General features: G+C 42.3%; 1 protein-coding gene and 1 long non-coding RNA gene across 4 annotated transcripts in view; one reads left to right on the forward strand and one right to left on the reverse strand.

The window, feature by feature from the left end:
* Nucleotides 1-4287: 4287 nt before the first annotated feature.
* The window catches only part of LOC104144965 (unconventional myosin-X-like), a 99718-nt gene continuing 79729 nt past the window's right edge, over nt 4288-24276 (reverse strand). For all 3 annotated transcript variants that reach the window (XM_068948809.1, XM_068948807.1, XM_068948808.1), the window contains 10 exons: nt 21321-21515; nt 19713-19870; nt 17446-17569; nt 15911-16208; nt 14434-14641; nt 12830-12966; nt 10906-11029; nt 8820-9269; nt 7943-8134; nt 4288-6570 (listed from right to left, as the gene is read on the reverse strand). In XM_068948809.1, coding sequence (XP_068804910.1) covers nt 6457-6570; nt 7943-8134; nt 8820-9269; nt 10906-11029; nt 12830-12966; nt 14434-14641; nt 15911-16208; nt 17446-17569; nt 19713-19870; nt 21321-21515 — 2000 coding nt within the window. In that variant the 3' untranslated portion in view covers nt 4288-6456. The remainder of the gene's footprint in view (nt 6571-7942; nt 8135-8819; nt 9270-10905; nt 11030-12829; nt 12967-14433; nt 14642-15910; nt 16209-17445; nt 17570-19712; nt 19871-21320; nt 21516-24276) is intronic.
* Nucleotides 6479-24264, forward strand: LOC138067654 (uncharacterized). The gene is made up of 3 exons (XR_011141939.1): nt 6479-6594; nt 10734-10829; nt 23311-24264. It is a non-coding gene; the product is annotated as an uncharacterized lncRNA (long non-coding RNA).

Here is a 24276-nt window from a genome sequence, read left to right on the forward strand (position 1 = left end):
AAAGGCCATCCTTAACAAAGCTAAGGTCTTAATAGAGCCTTCTCACCCCTGGATTCCTCCTTCTGTCTGAGCATCTCAGTGAGGATTGCTGGGCCAAGAAGCAGTTACCTACTGTAAACAGCTCTCCTTGTCACGCATATAGCCCCAGTAGAGGTCGTTCTGTATTAGCCCCCTTCCTCTACAAGCAATAAACCTGTAGTAATTAGCTGAGACTCACAACCCTGCCTGAGCACTCACAAAGGTGAGAATGAGCATTTGCGTTTAAGAACCAACACCTCACTTCCCTCTTCCCGCCCCAGCAGACGTCTTCCACACCTCCCCTCAGACACTCCTCCCCTCCTTTTATAACGAACACTATGTCTCTTAGTGCAAGCAGACTTAGCACACCTTTATGCCGTTAGTCTCACCTTGAAGGATAAACCCCACTCCTGAGCGTTTAAGCATAGGCCTTCCTCTGCTTCTCTACTTGCTTGAGAACTAACTCACTAACCAAGACAATCTATCCCAGCGCGCCTGCAGAGGGCCAGAAGGACTTTGACAGAGCAGGACTCTTTAAATACTCCTCTGCCCACAGTCCTTTGGGAGGGTATGGCACACCAGTGATGAGGCACAAATAGAGACAGCTGAGCAAGAACCAAACTCTTTCCCAATTTGCTCAGCCTTACCGGACAGCACGAGAACGAAGCAGAAGAACCAAGCCCTTCCCTAATTTGTTTAGCTTTTAGCGAGAGAATGAAATGACTTTATATATATATATATATATATATATATATATATATATATATATATAGATCGATTCTATGAAAGAGGAAGTCTACTCTGTTACTGCCACATAAACCATGCCCAGCACAACCAGGTAAGTGATCAAACTATTTGATTTTTATACCGACAGAGAATTGTCTTTTGATTAAGACCAATAGGGCATTTACAGCTGTTTCATTTTACAAGAAAGAAAAGCCCCCCCCCCAGTTTTGTGTGCACATGGCAGTCACTGCATTGGGGGGGAGTGGGCAAGGCCTGCAGAGCCACCCCCCAAGCAGTCAGGGGGCCACAGGCTCCCGCTGCAGCGCGCCAGCTGCGGCCTCCCACACGACAACAGGAGGTTAACAGCTTTCTGGCGCTGAAGGAGGCAGGACCAGGGCTCCGCCGGTCCCAGACGACGGGGGAGAGCGTGCGTTTCTCCCACGACACGGTTTCTGCCCCGAAATGGCGAGCAGGGAAGGCCCGGGGGGTGGGGGGAGGCTTCTTTAGACACGTCTCCTGCGGCCGCCGCAGCTGCTCCCACAGGGCAGCCCGGCCCGCCCAGCAGGCCGCTGCCGCAGCGCCCGGCCTGGCGGCTCCGCCCCCCCCCCCCCGGCCCCGGGCCGCCGCGCGCAGGCGCGGTGCGCGCGGCGCGGCCGTTGGCCGAGGCGGGCCGAGCCCCTCCCGTCAGGCGGGCGGGCGCTGGAGCCGTTAACGGTCGGCGGCGGTGTGCGCCGCGCTGCGGGACACCGCCGTCGCTTTGCTCTGCGCAGGGCCCGGCTGGGGAACAGGCTGGCTTAGCCCCAGGCCCCATGGCCTTTCTGCTCCCTCATGCTGCCGAGAAGCAGTGTCTGTGAAACAAAAAGGAGATGGGAAAAGAGACGTTCTGGCAGCAATACATCTTTTTCCTTCGTACCTCGGGTATCGGGTGGTGGCTGATGTTTTTTTAAATGAACAGCTGGACCCTTAAGGGGTCTTCTCAACGTAGCCCCGGTAGGCGAAAACAGCACCTGATGCTGATGAGGTGAACACAAACCAATAACGCTCTAGGAGGATGTGGTGGGGCTTGCCTGTTTAGCCCTGGTAGGAAGGTGACGTTAGCCTTATGTACTGCAGTGTTTCAACGCTCAGGCCAGGTGGTTTGCCTTTCCTGTCTCACTTAAATGTGATGGCTGGCCTGGCCGTACAGGCACTTTATAGCTGAAGCCAAAGGTGCAGTGTGACTTGCTGGGTACCACGTGAGGAGGAGCTGGAGCTGGGCACAGGTTACTCGGTACGGTGGATGCTGGCATCCCTTCCTACCAGTAAGGTGGAGACTACAGTCTGCAAAGTGCAAGGTTAAGTCTAAGGTATGGACAGCGGGTGGTAGCAGACATCTTGCAAGTCAGGAATCAGAAAAAATAATGTAATGTTTGCTCTTGGCCTCATCCAGTCCCAAACATGGGTGCAGAGTGCAGGTAAACTGTGAGATGGCATCCTCCCACTGAGAATTAAAAGGCTGTCCAGCAGGCAACCATGGTTAAAGAGCAACACTGAAAAGGTCGGTGGAGATAAGTGAATTTTACTTAAGGTCAAGTTCTCAGCTCAGTGATCACCCACATGCTCATAGTGGCATGAGGCCAACATCAAAAAGAGTACATCCAATTGTAGCATTAGGAATTATTAATCATTAGTGTCTGTTACACTTAATGGCCCACAGAATGTGGGCAAAGGTATTAACATTAAAACATTGCAATCCACAGGTTCAGGAGCTTATATTTTAGAATGGGGGGGCTGGTGTGATTCATGTGTGAGTGAGTGAGAGAGATTTGCTTAAATGACAAAGGGGAGTGTGCCATTTTGAGGTCAAGCCACAGCGTAATAATAAAGCTTATGCCTTGCATAAGGAGAAGATGTATATTATAGAGTAAGATGTAAATAAATAACTGAGGCTTACAGCCAAACTGCACTTTAAGAAGTAGATATGCATGCTTATGATAAAACTTATTAGAGGCTGTGATTTTCTGCATAAACCCTTTATGGTTACTGTTCAGTTGCTGATTATAAATAATATCCTATACCCCTGTACCAAAGCCTAACTTTAATTACAGTTACTATGAGACTGTTTTCATATGAAAGAAAGGTTAAAACATACAAACGTGAGTTAACTATTAGAACAGTACTGTGGTAGAGGCCAGAAGGGATTAAATGACTGTATGTCGCACTCACAATGTGATAAAGCTGGTGTTAGAAAAGTGAGAGACCACTGTTAATCAGACATTGTCCTGTCATATTTACGCTGGACATGCACTGGTGCATGTGTATTGTCATGATGGTGATGTATTCGATGAGGCAAGTAAAGTTGGAAATTAACAGTTGCGTGCAAGAAGAGAGACTGGCTAGATATCTCCTGCCTTAATCAGTGGTGACATGGGTTGGTCTCTTGTGTTTGCCACCAAGAAAAAAAACTTGAGTGTCACTGCTAGTTGCAGCCCAGCAGACCGGGGTGGGGGGGATGACACTCCGTGCCAGAGCCTGATGCGATTGATAGCCACTTTATCCTAAGGCTGCTATCCAGGAGAGAATTGTAAGCCAAGCAGTTGGCACAAAGATAAGTGAACATTAATAATGGAGGTTTTAATACCCCCTCCTCCAGCTAAACAAGGAGTAGCTGTCTGTGTGTGACTTAAAGCTTCCTAAGCAGAAAGGAAGGAGAGACAAAGAGCCTTTGGAAAGACAGGAATGTAACAGCTGAACACAGGAAAGCAACTGCTGAAGTAAGCAGAGGCAGTTCCAGCCTCAAAAAAAGAACTGGGAAGCCTATACAGTTGATGACAGCAAAGAACCTGTAAACCTGTGAACAGCTTGAAATTAAATTGCATCGACCTAGCGCCAGGGTCCCAAAACTCTCAGAATATCTTACCAAGGGATAGGTGAGGGCACGTTAATGGAGATTGTCGATCTCTGCTTAATTTCCATACCTGTGTATGGATTCAGGGAGGTTTGTCCGTTAGAGGATAGCCTGTCTTTGCTGCTGACTGCTTAGCTGCCCCTTACCCAGATCTGTCTTTTTAGTGACATATGCTTGTAGGGAGCAGCATCCCTGAGACATAATATTTTAATAAACTGCAACTAGCCATTTACTTTACCTGGAAAACTTTCTGATTTTTGACTTTAGAAGCGCTGACTAGTAGGGATGGAGCTTATCCTGAGACTTCAGAGCCTGAGACTTCAGAGGTGGTTAAATCCTTGCTCTGCTTTCCCACAGTAATCCTCTCAGAACCAATCCCCTGAACGTGTTCGGATACTTTCCCACTGACTGAAGTGCAACTTAATTTGATACATTCCCAAACCCAGAGGGAGCAGCAGACCCTGGACCTGACATTCTCCGTTGTAGCTGCAAACTCTTTTCCACGACTTGCCACAATGGGAAAAGTTGCTTCTCACAGGAAGGGCTGTTGTCTCTTCATGCCATCGATGCCGCTATTACTTACAACTTCTGAATGTTAGAGCTCTGAATAAACATCTTGACGCGGGTACATAATGTTTGAGAGTGAATACAGCCTGTGCAATCCAATAATTTATTAAACTTTCATCTTGTAAAGCCAGTTACAAATTAAAAAAAAGACAGCAGAAGGAATTCTGTAATAGAAATGAGCAAAATTACAACAAACAGTAATGGGAGTTACATTCCCAAGTGGGTTCAAGCTGCCTGCAGCAACCCAAGAGCCAGAACACAGAAATAGTGCAGAGTTAGGGCAGGGATAATCAAGGCTATTCTTATACATAAAAGATCTAGTCAGTGTACAGACCAATACAAAGTGTTACATCGCATATTGCCTCTGTATTCCTGTTCATTCTCGCTTGTGACCTGGTCATCTTTTTATTTCAAGTGACAAAAAGGGCATGTTTGTAAGATCCATATTTAAGGCAAAACTCCAATTAAAAGCATGATACAAATACTGGATATCCTCTTAGGCTGGACTGTGTGACAAGTGGACGGAGTGTTTGCACATGCTGCAGTACAATGGAAATGAGAGAAAAGCACAGATTATGTACACTGCTTTCCCCCCCCCCCCCCCGCATCATCAACTCAAAAAACAGTGTTCTGTGATACAGTGTTAGTGAGACAGCACAATTTGAAGATAAATTTGAACTGAACGTATTGCATACTGACTCCTAACTGTCATTATTGTAGCTGGGCTAGTAGGCCTTAGCTGCAACTTCTTCAAAAAGGGAAAGAGCTGACTTTGTAAACAAAGTTCAACTAGGCCTACATTAGCTCCTCAGATTCATTAAGAAAGTGAATTTTTGCATTCTGGGATCTCAAGACTAGAGAGCGGTCATAGAAAATGACTGGCTAGCTACAAGATTTTTTGATCACCATTTCTTTATAATGTGACCAATGATACTGAATATTGTTTTAACCAATGAAACCAAGTTTCTGACATGTCTGAGGATGACTGTCATCTTTCAACTGAAAAGAAAAAAAAAGCGTCTTCCTATTGCAAATAACTATTAAAAAAAAAAACATCCTCCAAAAAGCAGTTGTTTTGGCAATGCAATATGGTTGTCAAGTTTTGCTGCTGATCAGGGACCTAAAGGAGACCGGAAGGGAATGTGGAGATTCAGTGACAGGAGCAGTTCCAATTAGAATTTGGTGGAGGATGAAGGGATTGGTAGCTCCAATCTGTAGTAGTACAGAAGAAGTGAAATTCTTGCCTATCAATTTTTATCTAGGCATCTATTCACTCAGTGGAAATCACTTAATTTAAAACTAATGTTCAGGGATCCCAGGCATCCTAAAATCCCATATAGAAAAAGAAGGAACTTAATGCAGGCAGCTCACCATGAAAACCTCTGGCCTGCATCTAAAGTCTGCAGCTCTGTTTGAAATGCAACTAAATCAATCTCACCTCCTTGGCTTTATAGGGGAAAGGCAGTCATTAATTTTTATGCAACAGGTGCTGCTTGGCATGTACCTGGCACAGCACCTGATGATACGTTTCAGTGGTGCTGATTTTCTTATATGTTGAAGTATTTAGTACTTTTACATAAAGTGCCACTTCTTACAGTCAAGTACCTGGAAGGTAAAGAATCACCCCAGTTTTTTGTTTGTTTTTTTAAAAATTATTTCGTATAGGGCTTGTCCTGTTAGTTTGACTGTTTGGCTTTGCTCATGCAGAGGTGTTTTCTTTTAATACCAGATGAGATCATTGCTATATCCTGAAGAGAAAACCCTGCAGGGAATTATGTTTTAGAGTTGCCTGCAAAATAAATAAAAACAAATGTTCTGCCAGCATACCATACTGCGATCCCATGATCCTAGATGTTTGCACGTTGGAAATTCATGAGGAAGCTTAAGTCTGGCTCCTCTAGTGCAGAAATGATTCTTGTGAATTTTTCTGCCAATATGACAAATAATTGTGAAAGCAGCAGAAGAGGGTAAGCAGGAAGAGGAGGATGCTTCTGACTTTGCTTCTTTAAGGTACACTGTTCATCAAACAAGCAAGGGAAAACAAGTTTTGGGCTGTTAATAGTTAACAACAGTTGTTACTGCTTAATGTCTTTGGGCGGAGGTGCAAATCCTATGGTATGGTAGATGCCACTTCAGTTCTTAAATACAGTAGTCAGTCAAGTGGAATTTTTAAAAAACATCTTTGCTACACTTGTGCTGGCAAGTTGCAAATTCCAATCGTGAAACAACTGCCTCTCTCTCATAGCAGTTCACTCATATCACCTAGTCCAGATGCTAGCGTGACTGTCCAGACTGGTGGCTGATTTGACGCTGCAGCGTTTCTTCACAATCATGTTGATGTATGCTTTCATGATCTTTATTATCTCACCCACCTGGACAGAGAACACAAGAACGAGGTAAGCACACTAAAAACCTCTTTTGCACTGGGGTGTACCAAGAATGTTACACGAAAAGACTCCCTGTGTCCAAAGTCATGGCACAGTACATTTTGAAGGTAATACTGAATGTGAACATGACAATAAGGAAGGCAAGAAAGAATTGGGTCATTACAGGACAGCTATACACGAACTGAATAGGGCTGTCAAGATCCTTAAATGAATGCATATTTTAAGAAACAGGGACATTTAGGAAAACTTTATTGACACCTCAGTGAGTATTTCCATGAAAATATCAACTTAGAGATTAACAGAGATCAGAATGTCTTAAAACAGGAACAAAGACGAAGGCAAAAAATGCCATCGTTACTGTAAACCAAACCAAACCAGAACCCCCAAATCCAATCCCCTCCCTTACCTCATCTCAAACAAGGTGCATAAAAACTAGGAAAGATGCAGAGAATGAAAACAAGGGTAGTAACAGCTTTGTAATGTACAAAGAAATGTTGAAAAGCATGTGATTTTTCAGTCTGGGGGGAAAAAAGGGAACAGAGGGATATGGTAGAGTTCTCTACAATCCTGGGTGACCTGGAAATGATGAACTGGGAGTGGCACTTCCCATTCTTTCTCAAGACAAGAAAGGGAAGACATCAAATGAAATCTACCCAGTGCAGACTAACAGAAGGGAGCCATTTTTTCCCTATGTGTAGTTAAACAGCTGAACTCATTGTTACATTTGCGTGTGTTTCTGAAATTCTCTGTGGATTACTGTAACATGCTCTTTGTCTTGCACACTGTGCACCAAAGACCTAAATCACCTCTGAGATGCATTCAGGACAGGGAATTAATGCAACAGAGTTGAGGGTGAGATTCTGTTGGGAGGGACCTGTTGTCTTACAGCATCATCTTTTCGTTTGACAAGCTTGTGTTTTGTTGTAGTGACTCAGAAGGCTTGTTGCTCAAGGGAAGGCAAATCTAATGCTACTAACCCTTTTTTTTTTTTTCCCCTGAATTCATGAAATCCCCGTTCATATGCTGGAAGGGAATGAAAAACAGCCCATTAATGAGCCCCCAAATTTCTGATTCCGAATCAATAACATACTTAGTGTACTAATTAAAGCTATGGTCTTTTTGAAATTCCAAGTGCCCAGAAAGACCATTCAACCTCCACTTTCTAAATAGCATCATTTTTTTTTCTGTTTATCCCTCTACTCAAGAACAGGTATCATAGCACTTCAGCTTTAATTTCCCTTTCTCTTTTTCTTTGGCTGTCTAGGGTGTTCAGTAAGCTTTCACATATAAACTCGTGTAGTGCTTGGAAACTGGAGCTTTACTGGAGTACTAGTACAACTACACATACAACACATACCTGGGATGTTTCAAAGAACATTTCTCTCTCATCCACTGTAATTTTGAAGGTATTAGGTTGTGGTGCTCCGAAGAAAACAATATGCTCATACTGAAAAGTTTCTAGAGGTTTAGGATCTCCTCGTTTGTAGACGGACACGTTTTCCGTGCTTACTCCAAGCCAAAGATCATTTGGAAATCCCCCCTCCTTGCACTGCAAAAACAGAAACATGAAATTTTGCAATAATGCAGCGGGGGATCAAACCATCTTTGATTTAAGGAAAAGCCCTTCATGTCTGGCTCCTGTAGGACATTACAGCTCTCTACCCCAATAGAAATAAGAGATGTCTGTTGAAGGAATCCTGTAGACGCTCCTGCTGCAAAGATTTAGAAGTCACATACCTTTGAGTCTTAAATCGTGAAATCTCAATTCATCTCTTCTGCTGGGAGAGATAAATACTAGGTGAATAATAAATAGCTGTAACACCTAGCACTTATCATCAGATTTAAAATTTCGTGCTGTTTGCATAGTTGCCATTTGTTTTACTGCTGCAGAATAGGGCTTAATTTTTGCCAGTAAGGACAATAGAGCATCACTTTACTTCCTTTTTCATCAGCCACCACACTACTACGTTTGTAGGCCCATCAGCTCCCCCAGTTTTGTTGCTTTTCTAATGAAGGAGGGAATTTGTTGTTGTCCTTCCATTCACCAGGACACACCAGGTTGCTTGTGCAGGACTGTCTGCTCCGCAGCTCATTGGGTATGCAGTACTGCACGCTTACTCTCAGCTTACGAAGGCAAAATGTAGCCTGTTCCTGAAATCCCCTTCTGCTGCTGACAAATATAATACACACAGCTATGTCTGTTCTTGACAGCAGTTAGTTTATATATCTCTCACCTCGACGTCAAAGAGGGTTGATCCATAACCCGGCCACTCCTTTACAATGGACATGTATTTCACCATGGCCTGATGCTGAGAGAGTCCCTGCAGCTTGGTCCATTTCTGTGCTATGCTTGCCCGAGCAGCTGAAAGCTCCTCCTTTACCCACATCTCCATCATCTGCTCCTCTTCTACCTTCTGCTTCTTTACAGAGCCTGTCTTGAAGCTCCGTTTTAATGTCCCTTCAAGAAAGCTGGTCCGTCTCCTCTCCAGAGTGTGGCTGGTAGTGCCACTGCTCTTTGTTGAGTGCAGTATTTTGGACTTTAGTCTGTTAACTGGGTAGACGCCATCAAGGGTCCAACTAATTTTAGAATAATCTCCATGAAGGTACTGCAGCCGTAAAGCTGCTAGGCGCTGCAGAGTGTCCTCTGGTGCAGGAAAATGACCGTCTATGAGACTTTCGTGAGCCTGCAGACAAAGGAAAAAAATCCCCAAACCCGTTAGAAATCAGAAAAACACTTTATTCACTCCTGGGTCTCCACATACAGTTTCTTGGTATTTGCTCTAGTACAAAGCCAGTCCCAGCAGGGGACATAATTCAGGTCAGAGCAGACATTATTATAAAGAGGACAAAAGGAATCAGAATGACTATAATATGAAAATTTTGCAATTGGTGGATGAGCCGACTAGGGACACCTCTTCCGACAGGCAGGAAAGAGTTTTCTGAGGAGCCCTTGTCCTTAAAGTCTAAGGAGGGCTTGCTAGAGCCGTAGCAGATGGGAGAAAGGAGAACTGAGGCAATTTCCTTTGCGCTGTACCAGCTGCAGCTCCTATGTGGAGATTATATTCAATACGAAATAGAGTTATATGCAATAAACTCAAAGCTCTTAATCTGAGTCTCTTCCATACCTGAGCCTCTCACCTCCTCCTCTTTAACCTCGTGTTTCCCTCAGTCTTCTTGCTTCCTTTCACTTGTTTTTTTCTGTGAAATTTATTTCCTTCCTCTTTTTTTTTTTTTTTAAACTACATCCATCACACATCAAAGAAAAAAAAAGTGAAACTAACATCTGGATAACATCTACTTTCCTGCTGTTACTTCTCTTCCACCACCCTCTGCTAGTGAAAGCTGCCTAGACTGAAAGCCCTGTTAACAGGGAGTTTGGTACTACTGAGTTTTCACTGGGTACTGTGAGACCCAGTTCTTAACTGTTTCCTAGACATGGTATAGTTAAAATTACTTTATCTTCATTTCAAGGCGGCCTTCTTAGGGACTGTTGTTTGTATGACATATAAGTCAGCAGCATTTCGATTTTCCACCAGTTTCAGTCTTCATGACACTGATTCTTTTAACAGATAATAATTAATTTTCAACAGATATTAATTAATTTTCTGAGACAAGATCAAATGGTTCATGAGAAGTAACAAAAATGGGTTGAATCACACAACTGAGAGTAAAGATGCTCCGTTCAGTTTAGTTTTGGATCCCTAATTGCAGGGTTATTTCATACCAGTACATTCTCTGATCTAACCAGCATTATTTTGCTACAGTGTATAGTGACTTTAAAAACCATTTACTTTGTAGACAAACATCATCAACTACATTCTCTTTTCCTTTTTCTACAGTACTTCCCCAGTGCTTCCCCATTAATCAGAAGAAATTGCCTAAAAGATTTTTTTTTTTTGTCAAGTCCTGTAACATCCTAAGGATGTGCTCTTCTCCTAAGCTGATACGTACATATCCAGGTTTTCAAGTTATCTTTACACCTAGGTTCTGTGAACAGCTACTTTACAAGATCTTCTAGAATCCAAATTTCTGTATTTTTTTTAAATTAAAGAGGAATTTTAAAAAGACTTCATTATTCTGAGGCTTACAAGTTTTTAGAAGCCTTTGTTCCTTTTTCTTGCTTTTGTTCTAATACTCCTGTTCCATAGGAAACTTCTCAGCATCTCTGCTTGGTGGATTCCAGGCAACAATCCAAGACAATAAAATCTTCTATGCAAACCAGCATTCCCACTTTTAATGCAAAGGTAAGCTACTTTTCTGTATGTATTGTGTGCCTCATGCCACCTTGGAAACCAAATCATTCTCCCATGGCCAACCTACCTGCTCAAACATGAAAGCAAACTCCACTCCGTCTTTGGGAACATTCTCAACATCCAAAAAGCAATAAAGTTTAAAATATAGCTGCCATTGTCCTTCCTCCTCTTCGTCCTCAGAGCCAGCAAGTCTGTAAAACAGCAGAGAGGGTGAGAGTTGAAGAAACCAGTAATCCTGATACTAAGATGTCCCCAGCGCAACTGCACAATATAAAGGTATCCCTGGATTTCTGAACAGAGAGAATGTATTGAACTGCCTGATTTACCAGGACAATTTCAGTGCAGCAGACTTTTATGGTAACTTCTACTATTTTTTTCCCCTGAGCCACATGAAATTTTGGTTCAGAATGGCACAAAGTTCTTTTAAGATAAACTTCCATCATACCTTTAGATCAAGAGTTCCAGATAAATGCAAGAGTTGGGTGGCAGGACACAAAGCATTCTCCACTTTCAAGATATTGTTTCCATGCAATCTTATGACTGTGAAAAGCATCAGTTTTGCCAGCATTTGGAACAATCTTATTTTTGTCTTCAGAAAAGATATAAAATAGATAGCGGCATTGCCAGCTTCCTCCACAAACTATAGCTTTGTTTGTATGCCTGGCCACAAAATCACAGTCCACAGTAAGAAATCTGAGCTGTGTTTATATTCCCACTCAGATCATTTCTCTGTCTTCTGATATAGCTCTTGTGATGTAAATTGACAAGATCATTATCAGAGGGCACTGGGCTGAGTCCCTTGAATCATTCATCCAAATAGGTTAATTTTCATGTGCAACAAACAACAAGATGAAACCAATAACTTCAAAGTAAGAGGCACTGAGTCTTATATCCCTCAGACAGTCCCTAAGAAGGGCATACATTCATAAGCAGCAGAAGGGCAGCCACTGTTTGCAACTCAGACATGTCTAGACACATCAAAGCAATTCCTGATGTTTACAAGTGTATCATTCCAAAAATCTAGCAAGCAGCAACCATATCACTGCCTTAACGCTTTTATGCTTTTCCACTATCATGGTCAAGGAGCTTTAGCGATAATATTTGTCTGTGTTGCCCATATTAACCCACTACATCCATCGCAATGACAAAAGTTATTACGCCAGGAAACATCTCAGTGTGATGGTGCCTGATTTATCAGCTGTTCAGAGCTGCCCATACCTCTTGATACTTCTAAATGCATCGTCATTACAGAGTAACTCGTTTGTCCTACCGCTCCTGCCACGGCAAACATGCCAGGAGGCAGTATTCCCTTTCACAGAGAGAGAATGATCAAGACAGCAAAGTGACTTAATGGACCCTTTTCTGAGCTCTATTAGTAAACCATTACTTCTTGAAAAACATGCTACTAATTTTGTCCTGAGAAGCCTAAGAAGGAACATGTCTCTCTCACTGAAATGGACATGAGCACGTTTTTCTACGAGAAACTTGCCAAGAGCGGGCAAAGAAAAGGCCTGATATTTATTGGAAAGCACCAGCATTATAGACTGACAGGGAACAAGTAAGAGTATGGTCACTACAAAATAAATGAGACAATGCTAAAAGTGCTGTGGGTTAAGGTATTGCAGCCCTTCAGTCAACCAAAGTATTGACCTGTTATTTACTAAGCTGAAGACAAGATAATTGACTGTGTAAGTAGTTCTTGTCTATTCCAGTAGTATGTAAAACAAATTAATGGTTTGAAGTGGCATAAACTAAATCTTGTTCTTTCCACCATGGCAGAGTAGGTACATTAATGTATTAATTCCTGGTTCTTAGCTGTGGGGCACAGTGAGAAAGAGCACTTGAACCTTACCAAAAGGCAGGTCTCACCAAAGCAAACTCTTGAATCACTTGAGCTACTTTGGCAAAAGCTACTTGACTGTACCCTCACATAATGCAGGGCTATGTCCAGCTAGGAATTAGAGGAAGGATTCTACGAAACATTTGTTTACCTCTCAAACTTGGCCAAGATATCAGCCACAATAACCCGACTCTCAACAGCACGGTCCACTTGCTGATTATGTTCAAAGAGAGCAAACATATTACGGCTGTCTTCCATTGCTAAACCTCGGATCAGCTTTTCAACAACCTGCAAAATCAGAGAGACAGAACGAGAGAGAGAGAGAGAGAGAGAGAGAGAGAGAGAGAGAGAGAGAGAGAGAGAGAGAGAGACCACAGAGTGAGCGTAGCGCACTTTCACAAGTGAGCTCATTGCCAAAAAAAGAAGAGAAAAATATTTTGTGTTTGTGAGCTAGTGGAATCACTGCCTGTGCAAATGGATGAATGCCAGCACTAGCAGACAGGAACAGAACGAGGGTACATTGCTGAGAGCAGGATGGAGTGATGGAAGCCAGTATAGCTTGACTTAGACCATAGGAACTACCATTCCATACAGGTCTATTTAAGCCCAGCGTTTCACCTCTGGCAGTGGTCAAATCTGATGCCCAGGAAAGAATATGTAGCAATGCCTTCCCTAAACACTCTTCCAGCTTCCAATGATTTGCAGTTTAGGGACTTTCTAGGCCAAATGTGGTTTATCTGTTGTCAGAGACTCCATGTGAATTTCTTCTCCGTGAACTTGAGCTCCTGTAAACTTTTAGGATATACAACATATTCTAAGGATATATATATCCCCTATATATCCTTGAGTATTTACAACATATCCTCCACATGTCTTTCTGTGGAGCACAACTGTTCCACAGCTATTCTATCTTCTTGAGCAGAACCACCCTCTTCTTTTGTATCTGCTACTTCCCACTAACTTCACTGAATCCTTCTAATTCTCATTTTGAATGAGGCAACAAACAATCAGTACCTCTTCGGGACACTCATGATTTCACAGACCTACATCATGTTTTTCCCCTCATTTGTTTCTCCTTCAGATTAAAGAATCCTAGCTCTCATAGATCATTCCCTGTATGGAAGTCATTACATATCTTTGCTCATCCTTGCTGCCCTTCTCTGAACCTTTTCAACCTCCACTACCTTTATGGAGATGGATTAGAAATCTGCACAGGATGCAGGAATATAATGGATTTAGATGGCATGATGATATTCTCGGTTCCTTTTGTAACATTTCCACTCCTTACAACTATTTTGACTTCTGCAGAGCACAAGTGTTTCCACAGACATACCTACTGTAACACTGGGATCTTGATCCCAACCTGCTAATCATCAAGTTATTGGTAACATACCCCATCCAAAAGAATTACATTATGAACTGGAGTTTCAGTTTGTTCAGAAAGCTTTGTTTAGCAAGTCTTAAGCTTTATTAAAATTCCAGTGGGTAGAACCCCAAAAGTGTATAATAAACCACGTTTAGATTTTGCAACACAATTGTTAAGTGACAATCTACAACTGAGGGTTAGGCCGTGCATGGTTCTGAGCCTGCACAATAAGCTGAGCTTTCCCTATGGACTTTGCAGATACAGCACAGAAAATATAGTATCCGAAAAGGAATCCTGAAAAAATTCAGCTGAAAAAAGTCCTCGCAACAGACATAGTATCTAGACACAGAGGTGTCCCGACATCTGGTTAATGCTACTGATGCATTTACCTCCCCAGCACTTGTGTGGGAATTGATGGTGATTTTACAGGAGCCACCGCCATGGCAGTACACTGTTGTGGTCATTTCTTCACGGGTGAGGAGAGCCTGTATTTCCTCCTGGGAGGGCACAAATTCCCTGGTCTTTGTTCTTTTCAGGGAGTCACTGATGAACTGCGCATATCTGTCTATTTCTGAGCCTGGAAAGAGGTCTTTTACCCTAATTGTACAGAGAAGCAAAAAAGTCATTACACAGCGAACCAGAAAGCAAGCAGATTACCATATAGCTTGGACTTCTGCAAGTATTCAGGGAAGAAAGTCATGTCAAGTACAATCACAGGAAGAACGAGCCCACTGTTTCCTTAAAAAAACAAAACAAAACAAAACAAAAAAAAACCTGCTTCTTTTCCTAGTCACTCAAAAGTCACATTGGTGGCATTTCTCAGTAGTGTATGAAATAAGCAGATCAAACTTTCAGGAGCTTAATAGCAGCAGAAGATAGCAGGATTGACTATCCCAATTTACAGAGTTGAGATTAAAAAGAAGGAATTCAAAAGTAATTTTTTTCTTTTATTCCTGATTGTTTTTTAACTCGCTGGGCTTGAGTCACTTTTACAATATTTTTCAGAATCACGAGGGTAGAAAGTTGTTCCTTTACATGGTCCGTCTTTCCTCCAAGGCCAAGAATTTTAAATATAATTTTATATGCAACTCCAGTGATGAAAACATTAAATGGCAACATAACAGTATTACTCATTGTCTCTTGAGCCAGGCCTTGGATGACTGAAAGTTTAGCTATTTGCAAGAATTTCCCCTCACTCTCTCCTAGCTTGGAAGCAATCAAATAGACTTTATTGGCCTTTCTTACCACTCATCCATGGAGTGAAGCTACAAGGCTCAGCCCCAACGCAAACTGTTTTGGAAAGTCGCATTAGATGCTGAACATGAATTGAGGAGGAAATATAAACAATTTAGTTAACGAAAACTGGAGGTTAAAGCAGAACGCAGTATGTAAATTCCAAGCAATACGTGCTTAGGTAAGCAAACAAATTAAAACATGGTATATTAGATTTACAATATATCCAATACTCCACAGTGCACATACTTCACCTGTGGCAGCTGCAAGGCAGCACATACTTCAATCAGTGTGAAATACAATCCTCACCTTCCCTGCAGACTGAGAAAGTTCATATGGACTTTAGTAAGCTGTAGGTGATAGGCTGTAAATCCACTTTAACGAGATATCATGGTATTCTGTTTGGGTAGCCTTACCTTCCACATCCTTGTGACACAACAGATGGGTGGCAAGGCGGGGGGGGGGGGGTTGAATACAACAGAGCAGCAGGTAGCAAGAATTGTGCATGAAGGTGGGAGACTGCAACACCTGAGAAAGATGTTCACCCAAGAGGAAGGCAAGACAAAACTAGAGCAGGCAGCGGGGGATAAGTACAGAGAAAGGAAAACAAGCTGCAAATGAAAAGGACTTTACCTTCTAAGGTGGAACTTGAGGTAGCGAAGGATCCCTCTACTGGGCAGAAAAGTGCAGCTCATACATGACATCAGCTGCCAGTGGTGCAGATTCCCAGTACTGTTGGGATGTGGCATGTGATTAGTTTGTTTGATGAGCTGACAATACACTTCATCGCGAAGGGGCTTCAAATCATGGCAGGTCTGGAGAATGCCTTGAATAATGGGTATGGGGTCAGATACAGTCTCGATCTCCTGAAGGGAGTTAAAGATCTTCACTGCTTCATCCTGTAAGCTGCTGTAACCCTTCTCTTGTTGCACTGGGGAACGATCACAAACAGAGGTGACAAGAGGTGAGCACTTACTGAACTCTACTGAGGACAGCTCTCTGCTAGGTAACTCCATTTATTCCTATTTTTTATTCATTCAAAGACAGAAATACCTGATTAGAGAGTCCTTATTATCTTGTGGGAAGTTCATTTATTTAAAAGCCTTTAAAAGCTTGCTGAAAGACTTCCTGGAAATATGAGTGAACTAAAACAGGAAGATCATCTTTACCTGTAAGCCTTGGCAATTCCTTCTAAGAGCGCTAATAAATTTTTGAGGCATGACTTCCTTCTACAAAGCCCTCATCAACTCTCCCCCTAACCCTGTTCTTCATTACAGATGCTACCTATTCTGGAAGTCAGACTTACTGATTCATAATTCTCCAGATCCCTCCTGAAGCCCTTTTGTAAGAAAAAGCATCAATGATGTTCTATATGCCATTCCTCTGGTATGAGGACAATTTTAAGTGAGAGATTGTTTGCTAGATTGTTAGCTAGTATCCAGCTATTGCCCTCCTAATTTTTCTTTGCCTGAGTGACCAGTTGGTCCTGGCAGCTTGTCATTACTCATTCTATTGCTTTGCTCCATAATCTCTCCTACTGACATTTCAGTTGGCAGAGATCCTTTGAGGCATCCCTCTAAAAAACAATCTCCTAATAGAAATTTCCCTCATAAGGCCTCTTTGTGTTGAATATACATACAAAAAAGTTAACTGTCTTCTGCTAGGATTTTATTTTTCCTCAGTGCTCCTGTCAGAAATTCTAGCTCCTTCTGATGTATTTGAAGAAAGCATTTATTTACAGTCTGGTTTTATAGCAGCTTCTGTATGAATACAACCCCACTGCCAGTGGCACGATGTAATCCCGTTGTAGGATTTGCACTGGAACCACTCGCAAGCTAGTTGCTGCTCAAGAACGACAGGCTGCACATCCCCCAGATGGACGACAAACTCAACAGCGCCTTTTGTCCAGATAAGCTTTTGGGACAAGCTGTCTTCCCCCACCCACCTTAAGGTTCAGTGTTCCTAGGATACAAAGCTGGGGACAGAGAATACATGCTGAGAAGAAAAAAGAACTAATCCCTCTCTTTGACCTCTGTGGCACGCACTGTCCCAGGTGGACTCCACCTGCGCAGAGACAGTTTAAAGACCACTTCTGCAATGCTCAGGTTCTGTACTGGTCCTCCAAAAGACAGGTTTAGTGGACTCTGTCACACAGGTAAAATACTTACAGTTGATGCTAACATCTCCATAGGGTAGTGGGAGCAATGGCGAATGCAGAGGGTGCTGGGTGTATCGCAGGATTGGGTTTCTCCTATATGTCTGTTCCACTACTTCAAAGTTCATGCTGTTTTCCTGAAAAAAAGAATTACCATTACATGGGGATAATCTTTCACAAGAGGCCTGTACACATTTAGGCTCAAGCTCAACCACCTTTATCTAAGTTTCGGCAGGTCCATAGAGGGACTAGATGAGTAAAGCATAATTCATAAGTTAAAATTAGTCTGTACATTATTTCTGAAAATTAAATGCAAGAATAGCTATAGTAGGCCATACAAAAGGTCAGCAAGCCCAGGATCTTGACTCCAACTGTGGCCTGTAGCTGATATATACAGTCGCATAACAGGGGAGTGTGGCACGATTCCTCCCTGGTATACCCTTCAGACTTCCAGCAATAAATGCTTCATGGACTTTCTGATAACAGATCCACCATGTTTAGTATCTTATAATGAGCCTCTCCTCCCTGAATTTGTCTGGTTGCACTACATGCGATCAGAGAAAGGACAGCTGGAATGCATATGGCCTTCAAAATGTGGGCCTGACACTACAATGGCATGATACTTTTCTGCATTTTGTCCTATATTCCTTCCCTAACAATTCCTAATGTTCTGTTTGTCCTTGAACCCTGAGCCAGTGTTTTCCAAGATTCTCCACAATCACTCGCAACTTTTTCTTCCTGAATGGTTACTATCTAGTTCTATCTAGTTTAGAGCCCATCACAGTATGCATATTTTCCCTCATGCACGTTACTTTGAATTTATCAGCCCTGAAATTCTTCTGCCATTTTACTTCAGTTACGCATGTCAAAAGATTCTCAGCAGCTCCTCACAGTCAGTTTTAGTTTTGACTATTTTAAGTAATTTACTTTTGCTAGCAAACTTTGTCAGCTCTCTATTCAGTTTTCAAGATCAGTTATGAACATGTTGCGTGGCACAGCTACCAGCACACAAGTACTTGGAAATCAAACCAGTGACCCTTCTCCAGTGTGAAAACAAACCATTCGTGTGAACCTCTGGATTTTAATCTTTAACTAATTTTTCACCCACGAGAGGGCCTTCCTCCTGTCCAGTAACAGCTTAACTTCTTGAGTGTCTTTGCTAAAAGACATGCCAAAGCTTTTTGAATACAAGTAAACTGTATTGCCAGGATCACTATCATCAACATGATCGCCAGCTCCCTCAAATACCACAGGGAGATGCAAAGAATAACTTGTTGGTATTTTCCCAGATCCCCCATGAATCTTTTTTTAAAGCTTAGTGTCATATTTGCTACTTTCCACTTCTTTGATATTAGGACCACCTAAGCAGTGGGTTACCTACTGTAGTCAGTAATTCAGTAATTTCATGTCTTGAGTTCTTTCAGAGCTGTAGGGTTAATGCCATTTGATCCTGGTTATTTGTTACACTCCATTTTATTGCTATGTTCCACAGCCTCTCTGACTGATATCTCAATTGGCAAGTTTTTCAAGTGTGTCCCCTTTAGAGAGAGGCTCTGGTACTGGAGCTTCCCTGAACGCCTCTGTAGTCATCACTGATGCAGAGAATTACTCAACTTTTCAGATGTGGTCTGACCATTCTCACATATTCCTTTTTCACCTCAGTTGACTGGTCTTACTGATTCTCTGGCAAGTTTTTCTGTCCTACATAAGCTTTTTATTAGTGGTCTTTACTCACTTAGCAAATTGCTCCTGAAAAACGTTTTGGTCTGTCCTTTATTATGATTCTATATTTAATTTGCCAGCATTTCTGGAAACAAGCCCTTTCCAATTTTACTCATTTGGCACAGCTTAGGCTTTTCTGGAAGATATATTTTTGCCATCCTTTACTCTACTATTTAACCACACTGGCCTAGGGTGTGAAGAAGACTTTAGGGTACGGAGAAGTCTCATGGCTGGTAGGAATGGAAATCTTTACATTTGTGCCTGGAGGATGCTCGAAGAGAGGAAAGGATGAAGCAGGGATTGCACATGCTTGATGGTGTAATCCTGCATGCAGTTGGTAACTCCACAGCAGTTGTGGTCTGGACTCCTGCAGATCAGTTTACAGGCTGAAGCATAAGATTTGATTATTTAGTTGCACCATCATTTACATTTCTTCTCTATTTTTTCCCCTAAGATAGCAACCCCCTTTCTTGCCACATTCTCCATAATGACTGAGTTAAGGCCAGTGGTGATCTGGCTGCTCTCAACTGACTTGGCAGTTAGCTTGATGCCACCTACCCTGATGTCACGAATGAGTTGCTGAGTAGGTGTTTCTATGGGAACTTTGCTGTCAATGACACCTTGAATGGCGGAGGCCCAGCGCATAGCTTCATTCAGCAGCTTTGTGTACAGTCTGTATGAATGCTTTCGCCCATGGACAATGATGTTCCAATAGCCTGTGAAGACAAAGAAGTAGGAAGGTGAAACTTGCTTCTGTTTTATCTTCGCTTTCTGTCTGTAGCAATCGGCTGAGGAAACCTGTCGCTGCTTTGATAGTAATGTATGGTGTGGCTCGTTAAAAGGGACTGCTGTAGACAGTAACATCCCCCCATTCCCAAAACAGATTTATCAGCAGGAAGGTCCCAATCCAGATTTGGGCAAAAACACAGCTTTCCAAGATGCAAGTGTTTCACAGCGTGACGTGAATACTTCTCTGCCAACCAAGCAGTTCACTTTCACAGTCAGAGTTTTGGCTATGCTATGCTATTAATCACTCAAAAACTGACCAGTGTGTACACAGCAAACAATCCAATTGGATTGTCAAATCAATTCTCCGTAACTAAAAAAAAAAAAAAAAACCAAAAACCAAAAAACACGTGTTTGACATAAACTGAGAGAACAGACTAAGGTGATGACAATTTACTCTGCTGTGGGCAGCCCTAGATGTCTGTTGAGATCACAAATGTGGAAGGATTACTGAAAGTGGGCAGAAGACATTTCCTGTCTTTACTGTAGTAAATGCACCACAGTATCCTGTTGCAAGCAGTTTGCTTCCAGCCCTTTTAAAAAAATATCACAAGTGACTGCACAAGTGAGTGCAGTCCTCAAATGTCCAGTATTTCAAGTTTTGTTCTAAGCTTCAACTTCTTTGTCAGGGAGACTCCCGAGCCTTCACCTGCAACCCCTTAAACCCAGTTCCACCTCAAACTCATAAAGCAAGCAATGGAGGATCATGCCAGATCCTGCCATCCCAGAACAGTGTCGTGGTGCACAGAAACCAAACGTAGGCTTACGTAGAACCACCTTCAGCTAAATTTATTGTCACCAATGATCTGAGGCTCAGTTCGCCATCATCATCAGGACCCTTTCTCAAAATGAGGTTCAGTGATAAATATCACCACGTAGAGTGCTTTTTCAGTATTACAAGCATCTTTTCCTGGGTGAGGCTACAAAAAAGACTTACAGTGTAGGTCATTGCTGTTATTTAAGAGAATAGCATTGACCCCAGAGACAAATGTAGGTCATGCTGAGAGAGTAATCGATGGAGATGTACTGATAATTTCAGCATTAATAAATTTTACATTTGGACTTGGACTCCTTTTCCTATTTGGCAAGCAATTACATAAATAGTGATATTACTCAGTGAAAAAACAGCAGAGGACCAGAACACTGAGCATCTCTGTCAGGTATGAGGGAACTAACATCATTTTCACACCATTCTCCGTCCCTTTGCATGTCTCTTATATAAGTTTCATGTGGAGAGAGATATTTGCAGCCAGACAAAGAGCCCCAGATAACGTTAAGATTGCCTTTCAACATGACACACTATTACATTGCTGCACCCTTGCCTCTTCAGGCAACTGCTGCAGATGGGAAGTCTGCTCAGTACCGCTTTCTTCCTCTTACCTGTGTCTTTAAAGACCCTCTCATCGGGCTGCACTACTGAGCATAGGCTATTCAGCACAAGTGTGCCGAGTTTGGCAGCGGTGCGCTCAGATGACTTGTAGTAATCGAGGGCAGTGTTTGTCAGTACAAACCAGCGTTTCTTCATCTTCAGAGAGGACATCTTGTTGCTACTCTGGACCTCTTTATGAAGCCAGCCTAGCAGAGGAACACAAACATGTCAATGGTCGTCTTTCACCACAACAACAATTCTGTCCCTGGCAGCTCTCTAACTTTGGGACCAGAACTCCAGCTCCCTGCAAAAGGTGCATGCTGGGACCTACCAGCTCTGGCTGTAGCAGTATCCTCCACAGACACTATAAGTAACCGATTACAATTTAGCCCAAGATTTTCTGTGGAGCTGTTCTATCCTTCAGCCGTATTTATTGTCACCAATGATCTGAGGCTCAGTTTGCCATCATCATCAGGACCCTTTCTCAAAATGAAGTTCAGTGATAAATATCGTCATGTATTACAAGCATCTTTTCCTACCATAACCAGGAAAAATACTTAACCTTTCATTTTAGATTCCTTACAGAACACTGCTTACAGGCATAGGAAACTCTACCACGAGTTAATGAACAACGCAAGCTTCATATAATCGAAAGACCAAGCATACGTACAGCTCAAAGTGATCAGTTAGTGCCACTTCCAAGAGGCTGGAAAACTGCAACTTTTTTAATACCAGCCTATTGAAAAGGCGGAATCTTTGGTTTCTCTTTCCTTGACTAGAATCATTCCCCTGGGCACCAAAAGCAATACACCCACTAATCAATTTCCAGCTAAAAACCTGTTTGTATTTGCATCTATGACATTGTCAATTATTTGCAAGCTTTTTAGCACCTGTATATTAGACCATTATACTGTGGGGTTCAAGTGAAATGTTACGCAGTTCTACATCAGACATCCTATCTAAAACCAAGTGTTTCATACAAACAGTTGCTAATCAACTGGATCTTACAACCTCCTTGAAGAAAGCATGAAACTACACTTTTTCCATAGGGCTATCCTTGCTGATACTGAATTATATTCCTGTACTCCACCTGATGCTGTCCTGTATTCACTGTTCTGTTAATGTAAGAACAGAAACTAGCTTATTCAGTTTGGTTTAGCCAGGTTATCCTACTTACTGTTTTTAGAAACACAGCAATTTTCAGCCCTGTAAGATATTCCTATTTTTCCAGTATTTAATAAAATCTGACATAACTGATCTAGAGAACTTCTCAGCCAACTGAGACAAAACTCCTGGATACAAGTTAGCTCAACATGCCAATTTAACAGCATTTCACATTTGCACTTGGCACTAGCTATGTGGCTGTGTGGTACAGAATAAAAAATAGCCTAGTGAAATGCCTATATCCAGAAGGCTTAAAAGGTGCTCCCTCTGCCACAGCTGCTTAGAGATACCACTGCCAATGTGTGACCTAGACTAGCCCTTGGTGGCAGATGCACAAGGATGATTTCCACAGCTGGTTTTAGTTCCCAAGGATGGTTTCCAGCTATGAAACTTCTGCTTAAATTTTAAATAAGTAAGTCTCTGTAGTAGAGTCTCAGGAACAGCACAATTATTTTCTCCTCCAAATCTGGTGAGGCGGTAGGGAGAGACAAGAGAGGGAATGATCAGTTTAGTGCTAAAGCATTAGATCCTCTCAGTTGAGCCATCAGTCCTGTTGAGTTTATAAAAGAAAATTCAATACAAAAAAAAAAAAAAAAAACAAACGTTCATCTCTCCTGTAGCTCTACTGAAAGCTGTAAAAGCAATGTCCACCCACAGGGCAAAAAGTTCCAAGAACGTGGGATTGGGCCCAGAGGTTGCATGCAGAAAAAGAGACAGACTGTCCTGAATACGTGCCTTTGTGGCCGCATTACTGTCTCACAAATCTCTTACTGTGCAGTGCAGAGCATACGTTGACTTTGCAAAGGAGTATTTGAACATCTTTTTTTTCCCCTTTAGCTAATGAACCGCATGAGATAAAAGAATCCGTTGCCTTGCAGGTAAGAATTTTGAACTTAAGGTGCTCCAACTGTTGTCTGATACCCGATTTTAATCATTCAGTCTCCTTGCAATGTTTAAGACTGAGATTGAAGACTCATGCCACTTCTTGGTGACACCTACCTTTCTTCGCTTTTCTTTCTGTCCTCCTGCCTTGCCATAACCTCAGACCTTCCCGTCATTCCCTCACAGATACTTTCTGGAAGATGTAAGGCAATTCTGCTTTGCACAGATAGTGCCAGCCTTATTTTTGTACATTAAAGACCATATGATGAGCTGAAAGTACTGAGGAAATTTAAGAGACCGTTGGAGACAAATGGGAGAATATTTTGTAATGTGTATGTGATCACTACTCATGCCTTAGTTCCTCCATCTCCATCTGAGCTCTTACTAGACATAATTTAAATCTTTTGCTCAGCTTTAGAGAATTATTCTCACCTCACTGTCTACCGGAATCAGGTTAGTTTCCTTCATTGAGGATAGCAGCTACCTAACAAAGATCTCCCTCCTTCCTTCTCTACGTGACAGATGTTTCTGAAAACAAAAGACTCAATGTCATGTTATAGCCAAGGTAAGGCTGGCTGCTTGCAAAGGACAGCCATGCTCCTTCCTATCCCCTGCTGACGTTTGATGGACAACATGTTGAAATAGGCTGGGGAACTAATACCAGAAAACTAAATATATAAAAAAGTGCTTCGTTTTCCCCAATTTTAGCTTCCTGAACCAACCTGACATGGAGCCAGACAAGAGCTAGTGCCAGCCCAAGAAAGGAGAGGGCAAGCAGCTGGCAGGAAGGTGGCAGGGGCAGAGGATAACTGGTTTTGGGGAGCAGCTAAATGCTAAATTAAATTAGCAATAATCAGACCTCACTCTCAGATCATAATCAGAAGATGGGTTTCATAAATTTTAATTGCATGCATTTCCTTT

This window comes from Struthio camelus, chromosome 6, assembly GCF_040807025.1.
Source record: "Struthio camelus isolate bStrCam1 chromosome 6, bStrCam1.hap1, whole genome shotgun sequence".
Lineage (NCBI taxonomy): Eukaryota > Metazoa > Chordata > Aves > Struthioniformes > Struthionidae > Struthio > Struthio camelus.